General features: G+C 45.0%; 1 protein-coding gene across 1 annotated transcript; it reads left to right on the forward strand.

Annotated features, from left to right (window-relative positions):
* Nucleotides 1-532: 532 nt before the first annotated feature.
* Nucleotides 533-3,927, forward strand: LOC133926173 (NAC domain-containing protein 66-like). Its single transcript, XM_062371966.1, has 3 exons — nt 533-1,213; nt 1,319-1,629; nt 2,940-3,927. The coding sequence occupies exons 1-3, from the start codon at nt 1,042-1,044 to the stop codon at nt 3,579-3,581; spliced, it is 1,125 nt and encodes a 374-aa protein (XP_062227950.1). The 5' UTR covers nt 533-1,041; the 3' UTR covers nt 3,582-3,927.
* The last annotated feature ends 4,611 nt before the right edge of the window (nt 3,928-8,538 follow it).

Consider the following 8,538-nt stretch of genomic DNA (forward strand, 5'->3'; position numbering starts at 1 on the left):
TGTTTTTTTATTATCATTAATTGGTCAATTAATTAACTAGAAATAATTGAAACTAAAGTCAGCACATGTAGTTTTCATATGTCAACTAATCTGGGCAATTACTTTCAAAGATAATTATTTCTATTGATTGCGGTCTCCATCGATCTTGTGGTCTTTGCTCATGAAGGGAAGAAGTGGGGAGACAAATTTGAACAATAAGATTGTACACTAGAATTGAACAGCTGCAAAAAAAAAAAAAAAAAAACACACACACACACATGCTCATATCATTTGTCTATCGTTTTCCTGAGTAAGTCAAAAAGCTATTGGCTTGCAGCTAGCTGGCTTCTAATGGAGTAACCTTTTTCTCTATCAAATGCAACCAAAAATAATTTTAATATTCGTAAAACATATTATTGTAGAAGCAGATAGCTGGAAAAGAAGACAGCGCATATCCTTTTTCCGTTGCTGTTGCCGATGCTGTTATTGTTGTGGCAGTAGTTGCCGCGGTGGTTATGCTGGCCATGCCCGACATGCCCACTCGATTTTACCCCGGCCGGCCCTGGCGTGATGAGAAGGCGGTTTCGTCAATCGCCCGTGCTTTTCCCAGAGATTTTTAAGGTCGTGGGTCATGGCTCTGGATGTTGCCCCTTCTCCTTTCCCGGCCCTCTTCTGGACACCCTGCCTATGGCGCCTCCTCGTAGCCCTCCCTCTCTCCCCTCCGTTTCTTCCCCGGCGGGGACCGCACTTTTGGTTTCTCTCTCTCTCTCAAGGTTGGTGGCACTTCTCTAGCCTCGCGAAACTAATCCCACTAGCTAGGCAGTGTCAGTAGCTATATATAACCACCTCCATTGCAGCTTGTTTCCTTGTACCCCATCACCGGCTGAATTCCCTTTGCTCCTTCCTTCCTTGTCGATGGTAGTCGACGTTTGAGTCTGATACACACCACAAGCTAGCTCGGTAGTAGCTGAGCTGGTACAGTCTCTTCCTCCTTTCAGTGAACTGCTCCTTGGCCGCTGCAGCTAGCTTAGAACGCTTGCAGTGATCGATCGATCGGTCGAGATGAGCATCTCGGTGAACGGTCAGTCTGTGGTGCCGCCGGGGTTCCGGTTCCACCCGACGGAGGAGGAGCTCCTGACCTACTACCTGAAGAAGAAGGTGGCCTCGGAGAGCATCGACCTCGACGTTATCCGCGATGTCGATCTCAACAAGCTCGAGCCATGGGACATCCAAGGTTCGTACGTACATCACTCGATCATTGCACAATGCTTGCTACCAGCAGCACATTCTGAATCTGACCGACGTACATACATGGCCGGCTGTGGGTGCATATATGCAGAGAAGTGCCGGATCGGATCGGGGCCGCAGAACGACTGGTACTTCTTCAGCCATAAGGATAAAAAATACCCGACGGGAACGCGCACGAACCGCGCGACGGCTGCCGGGTTCTGGAAGGCCACCGGCCGCGACAAGGCCATCTACTACACCAGCAGCAGCTCCGGCGGCCGTATCGGCATGCGCAAGACGCTCGTCTTCTACAAGGGTCGCGCCCCGCACGGCCAGAAGTCCGACTGGATCATGCACGAGTACCGCCTCGACGAAGCCCACCCCGTCGCCGCCGACCCCTTCTACCCCTCTCCGCCGTCCGCAGTACGTACAAAACATGCACAGGTTCCCAGGTACTCTACGTTGCATGCACGCCGGCGGCAGTAGCGAGCTATTATATACGCTACGTACGCAGGCGCACATGCAACTGTACACACTGAAAGGAGGAAGAGAGAGAGTAGTAGTGTGATTTAATCATTTGAATTGGAGGGGTCGATGGCTAGCTCATTGTTTGTTGGAAATGGGGCATGTTTTGCGAGTGGGAATGGCGCTTTCACTCGCTGTCGCAAAAGGGCAAGTGGTGGGTAGGTTTAGTGCTCTTCAAGGAACAATGAGCAGCAGCTAGGTTGGGGACGATTTTTGTAAATTATAAAAATAATATCTAAAATCTAATATTTGTATAAATAGGTACCTATCACTGAGGCCTAGGGCTGACTTAGAAAAATTTATTAGATTTTTTTTTATTTGAATCGGTTCAGATGCGCAAAAAATGGTTATAAATATCATATATGAAAAACTAGATTAGGATTTATATAGCTGGTTTTGGGTATCCAAATAGATTTAAATAGAAAAGTGTTTAATTACGAAGTTACATATATTGTTGGTAGGTACGATTTTTATATAAAGATCATATTCATCTAAGATCATATTAAAATGTTATAAAAATTTTCTTTGAATATCGTATGCAGGACAAATGACATATCGATACGCGGAGTGCCGACATGTTTCTAGTCGACACTCCGCATACCGATATGTACGTATTTATGTAAATATCGAATTTTAGGTCTTATTTTTGTATTTTTTCAATAAAATAAAATTATTTCAATAAAAAGCCTCTGGGGTCTAGGGAGGTTAGGCGCAGTCTGGCGTTTTGAGGTCAAAGCCACAGAATCGGTCGGACTCACCATGCATGCATGTGTAGGAGTAGTAGATTAGATATATATAGGAGCATATATACATGGATGCATGCATGGACCAACGTACGGGACAGTTGCACGCGTAGACACCAGCGTATGACAAGTCTGTTCCATCTCGATCTATTCCGGAGGTCAACTTAGCAGGGGGAGCTTTTGAGCTGGCCCTGATCGTGGGAAATCTTGCTTGTGATTCTAGGCTGCTTATTAGGTGGTACATGTAGCTCTTTCGTTCTGAGCAAATGGTCCTGCAATTATTACCAGCTTTGGATGCTTCGTAGTTCACCTTTAACCCTTTATGGAAAACCAACCATGCATCATGACATAATAGAGTCCGCGTCTATCTAAACACAAGTCACTAAAATACTGTAACCGACTGATTCGTTTGATTATTCTGTTCTCATGCGAATCGAATTAATCCCACGGTTGCTGAACGTACAGATGCGTGTCGCGGCCGGAGACCAAGCGGCGCAGGAGGAAGGGTGGGTGATCTGCAGGGTGTTCAAGAAGAAGAGCCTCGTGCACCACGGCCAGAGCAGCGCCGCGACCGCGGCAGCCACGGTGACAAGCCACACGGCCTCCAAGATGGCAGCCCCAATGGAGAGCAGCCCGAGCAACTGCTCGTCGGTGACCGTCAGCGACCACGTGAAGGCGCAGATGCTGCACTCCGCCAGCGACGACGCGCTCGACCACATCCTCCAGTACATGGGCAGGTCGTGCAACACGCAGGACACCAAGCCTGCGCTGCTGGACGACCTTGCCGCGACAACTGCTGCTGCTGCGTGTCCGACCAGCGTCGTTTATGGAAAGTTCATGAAGCTTCCGCCCCTCGAGCACGCCGGTGGTCTCCTGCCGAGCCCGGCCGAGTACGCCGACGCGTCGGGGATCGCCGACTGGGACACGCTGGACAGGCTCGCCGCGTACGAGCTCAACGGCCTTTCCGACGCGTCCAAGAACATGGCCTTCTTCGACGAGCCCAGTGCCGCCGCCTTCTCCTCCGCGCACGCCGGCGACGGTGACCTGTGGAGCCTGGCGCGGTCGGTGTCGTCGTTGCACGCGGACTTGACGATGAACAACGTATAATTATCAACGGAGACATGGCGTATGCATGCATGCATGCCGCACCACTAACTCGATCTACATGCATGCGTGCGCGCGCGCGCGAGTGCATGGCCGGTATTGCACGTACGCACGTGTACGTACGTACGTAAATAATTCCTAGGGAGACAGAGCGATGTAAGGTTCACGATAGGGCCCTATACGAGAGGGACGGCCGGGAGCTGTTGACGATGTTAAAGTGCGGTCGAGTTGTTGTCTGTAAGAAAGAAAAAAGAATAAAAGAAATTAAAAGGACAGCGTGGTAGGAGAATATAAGTATTATCATTGTACCTAGAGCTTATTATAAACCTCTCTTTATTTTTCTAGTGCAGTGAAGTGTGATATCATTTCCTTTCCGATCACGCATCACCATGCTCGACCGAATGAATGCCAGTTTTTTTTCTTCTTTTCACCGTGTTATTTGGATGGAAATTGTTGTCTCTCTCGCGTCGTGACAAAGGAAAACAGTTTGGCAAAAGGCGTTTTCCTTTGGCCCCTCCAGCTGTTTTGTGGAGATTTTTTTAGCCAAAAGGAGATGTGAAGGCAGACCACCAAGGATTGCTTTTCGCTATTAGCTTAGCTTTGCCCATCGTGTTGAAATATTATTGTAGAGATTTCGACAGCTTCGTGCCACATGTACAAGTACTTTTATCGCCTTGTCGCGGTCATTTGATGCTGTTAAAATCTTACGCGATCTGGGCTTTGTTTCTTCTCCATAACTTTTACTAGCTTTTTGTCACTGCTCCCTGGTAGATATGGAGAATTATACAAGAGCTTGTCACGTGTACCACTCATCCATGCACGCCTGGAATATGTATACGCATCTGAAAATGATATGTGCTGATAACTGAAACAAGTTATTGCACGGCATGTATGCATGCATGCATGGGATAATTTGGTGATAGCGGCATTTGCAACCATGCAGGGCGGCCATAGATCTATGTTTCTGTAAAATATATGATGTATACTTCTGCAAAATATATAAGTTATGAAAGATTCAATTAATCTTTACCGTCAATACAAATTGATCAAACGACCATTGTGCTAAGTTGAACCTCATTTCTCCTTAAAAATACATTTAATCTTCCATTATTTACCTTCATACCTAGACATCCAATATCTTCCTTATAAACATTTAAAAATATATTTAATCTCATATTATTTGTCTTCCATACCTAGACATCTAATACTTTTCTTTATACATTCATTGTCGGGTTTCTCCCGATGGTGTATTGCCTCCCGCACTTCGTCTACAGCGTCGGGTTTCTCCAGAAGGTGCACCGTCTCTCGCACTTTACCTGTAATGCCGGCTTTCTAGAGAGGGTGCGTCACCGCCCGCACATCTTCACTGTCGTGTACCATGGAGGACGCATTCGTCGTGCCATCTTTACACCAAGGTACTATACGAGAATTATTTTTGTCCGGTCATAAATCGACCACCATCTTCATCCCCTTCAAAGTATTGCTACGGACGGTCAACTCTGAACGGTACGGTTCCCTCCACCATTTATTCAGGTACTTATCATTCACATCTCTTTTGAAAATACATGATCATATTATGAATTTTATGAATATAAATCTCTAATTTATTATGTTATATTTTTTACTTATTCGAATTGCTATATCTTAAATTAATTTAACATGTGTGAAATACGTGACGAACCCAATTCGCTGAGGGTTGATGAAGAACCATGCAAACCAAAGTCTTTGCCGTGCATGTAAAAAAGTACCAAAGTGTAGGTAAAAAGTCACACATACCTACCAAAATGTAAGAACCTGGTTACCGGTGGTCGTTTCATTGTTGAGGATTACCTCAGGTAGAATCCCCATGCTTGGAGCAGGAAAAACACGGACAATCACATCCTCAGACTTCGTCTCCGAGTTGTCCGCTATGACTCGTGCCATTTTCCTGATTCTGAGTTAGGACTGGTCTACCTTGGGACGAGGGAGATCTTGTACTCTTTCTCCCCCTACCTCTAGTTCCCTGGTCAAAGAGCCTTATTGAGCCAATCCCCGAGGTCAATTTGATCCGAGAAAGACTTGTAAGGACTAACAACAAATTACTACTTAGAAGATAATGTGAAAAGCATATCAAGGTAAAGGAAATTACCTAAATTTCTACCTCCCTTACTTCAGGCGGCAAGTCGCATAAAGCTTTTGTGACATCGTCTAGGTAGTCCGCTAGGGGCTTCTCTAGGAAGTAGTGTACTCTCTTTTTTTGTGGCACTTGGGGAGTATATAGACGAGGATAGTGAGAATACTGCAAGCTTACTTTTGTCATCGTCCCTTTCAAATTTGAGAGTCCTGAATACATCCACACTGGATGCACTCGAGACTTCATCAGACTAATGCGATGTTGGATGAAATCCAGCACTATGTCCCAAGCTGTCAGAATGCGAGCCTTTAGGCCCTTGATGCGGTCGATGAGTACCTGGAGTTGTTGGCTCATCTTGAGAGGTTCTTGCTAGTTTGCAATTGGTTTTGCCTGGACGCCCTTGTACTCAAATGCGTCCAGGGCATGGCACTCGTAATAGAACCACTACTTGTGCCATGTCAACCATGATGACTTCATCAGCATGTCAATGTACTCGCCTATGAGGCCCTCATGAAGGTTGAGGCCAGCGGAACCTGTTGCTCCTGCAACTGAAATATTCTTTAGCAGTAGAAGTAGCGGAAGAGGAGCATGAGCGGGTTCACCCCTACCAAGGATTCACAAAGGTGAGCGAAGATGCTCAATATGGTAATGGAGTTGGAGTTGAGGTTGATGTGAGCTTGATGCCGTAGAAAGTGAGGATTTCTTTGAAGAAATTTAAGGCAGGGAAATGATAGCTGCAGTGGAAGAAAGACTCAAACACCACGATCTTTTTGGTGTTCGGGTCGGAAATTCTTCTCCCTCTGCAAGCCTCTAAGGAATCATACTCTTGGCAGCAATCCATCCTTCCTTTTCTAACTTTTGGATGTGAGTATCCGAGATCTCCAAGGTGGTCCACGCGTTGCTAGAAGGTGCCATTGAAGGATTTGGGGGTCTGAGGTTGAAGAAATGAGAAAATTTTGCTCAAGACAAAAAAAGATCCGAGAATGCGAGCACAAGAATGCAGATAACGCCATGATTCTCTCCTATTTATAACAGATAATGGTATAACTAATGTTCTGCAATAGATGCTGCTAACATCACCTTAATTAACGATGTCCCTAACATTTAAAATTTTGAAGTTTTCTTTAGACTATATGATTGCTTCAGTTCTCTTTAGAAGTCATGCATATTTAATATGATATTTTCTGATATCACAGAAAAAGAGAAGGCAACATTTGAGCTTCTGCGATCGAAGATAATTCCTGAGTTGAAAGGCCTCTAAGCTTAGAACTCTATTTAGTTGGAGGAAGTTTTCAACCAAAAAGAAACTCCATAGCGCGCGTTTACAGTATTCCAAGACCAAAGGAGAAGGTGCGAAGGAGAAGCCAAAGACAATATCCTGACCTCTCGAGTACGAAACTGCACAGTTTATTTCTGATCACATGTAGCACATTAGATTCAAAAGCGACGAGTACCAAAAGTGACAAGGAATTATGTTCTTGACTAACCTGTTTCACGCGAAAAACGTACTCGCATTGTTCGTGGAATCGAAGGGTCGATCGGTAGTTCGCCGACACCAACAGTGTCCTTGACGATTACACACCGGAAGCAGCAGCCTAGTGATTGATGAAAGCACATAAGTTTGCTAGTAGCTTGTTTCTTTCTCCCTGCAGTTAAGGACACTAAAACTGCATGTTAAATACTGATTGAGATAATAAGCACACACTTAAATGCAAGTGGGCATGAGGCTCACTGGTAAGGCACAAGATGTGTTCTTACCGGTCCAGAGTTCAAACCCTGAACTTACACTTTCATTAAAAGATCTCCAATAAAGATCTCGAGGGAGGAGATCCGATGTAAAAAAAACAAACGCACATTTAAATTTGCTGTACAATTTGAAGTCTATTTTCCTCCCAATAGGAAGGCGAAGGACTTCAGCATACCAGCAACAACCATTGTATGTCATCTTCTCCACCTAATCCTAGATTGGTCTACTATATGGCGCACCAATTTCCGGCCCATGTGAAGTCTAAGCAAAGGGGGCTTCATTTTAGTCTTGGATTTTAACAGTAGATCTAGGTACGGCCGTTGTTGTCTCGTCTCATCCAATAAGGACCTTCCATCGGAAACCATACGCATGCATGTAGCACATTCTAACTTGTTTGATGCAGTGTAGGGAGTAATAACGCCAATGATGGTGGCGAGTCTTATCTCTGCACCAGCCTAACAGCAGTCCATATATGAAAGGGCAAGCGCACGGCATCTTGGCGATCGAGGCGCGTGACGCACCTCCTTTTGGCAACGCGATGCACGAAAGGGAGCTCCGCTCGTCGACGATGGGATGCACGGAGCTGGGAAGTCCGTTTCACGGAGGAAAAAAGGACGCGTGAGCCCTGGAAAGATAACGAAACGAACGAACCTTATCGGCGGCTGGCGTGTCCTTTTCTCCCGTCTACCTTCGACAGCTGAGACGACCTGCTTGCTTGACCATCTCTAGAAGGTTGAGAGAGAGAGAGAAGAAAAAAAAAGAAGACGACGAGCTTTGCTAGCAGTGTTGCACGCCGACAATAGTGCTGAAGTACAACTGTGATTTACTTCCTTCGTTTACAAATAATTGACAACTTTAATTTTACTATTTAAAAGTTGATTATCAATTTTTCCACAAATGCATGAGTAAATATTTATAAGTGTAGGATGTTAGAAAAGTATTTTTTTTTTAGCATATCAAGTGATACTTATGTTATATCAATCAACTAAGTATTTAAAAAACTAGATTTAGTCGAAGTGTGAAGAGTAAAAATTGAAATTATCAAGTATTTGTAAACAAATAGAGTAAGATATTTTATATCTACTAGTACAATTTAAAAA

The sequence above is a fragment of the Phragmites australis genome, chromosome 8 (assembly GCF_958298935.1).
Source record: "Phragmites australis chromosome 8, lpPhrAust1.1, whole genome shotgun sequence".
Taxonomy (NCBI): Eukaryota; Viridiplantae; Streptophyta; class Magnoliopsida; order Poales; family Poaceae; genus Phragmites; species Phragmites australis.

Coding starts and splice junctions, on each gene's coding strand:
- LOC133926173 (XM_062371966.1), top strand. CDS start 1,042: ATGAGCATCTCGGTGAACGGTCAGTCTGTGGTGCCGCCGGGGTTCCGG. Junction 1,214..1,318: donor CGAGCCATGGGACATCCAAG/GTTCGTACGTAC, acceptor GCATATATGCAG/AGAAGTGCCGGATCGGATCG. Junction 1,630..2,939: donor ACCCCTCTCCGCCGTCCGCA/GTACGTACAAAA, acceptor CTGAACGTACAG/ATGCGTGTCGCGGCCGGAGA.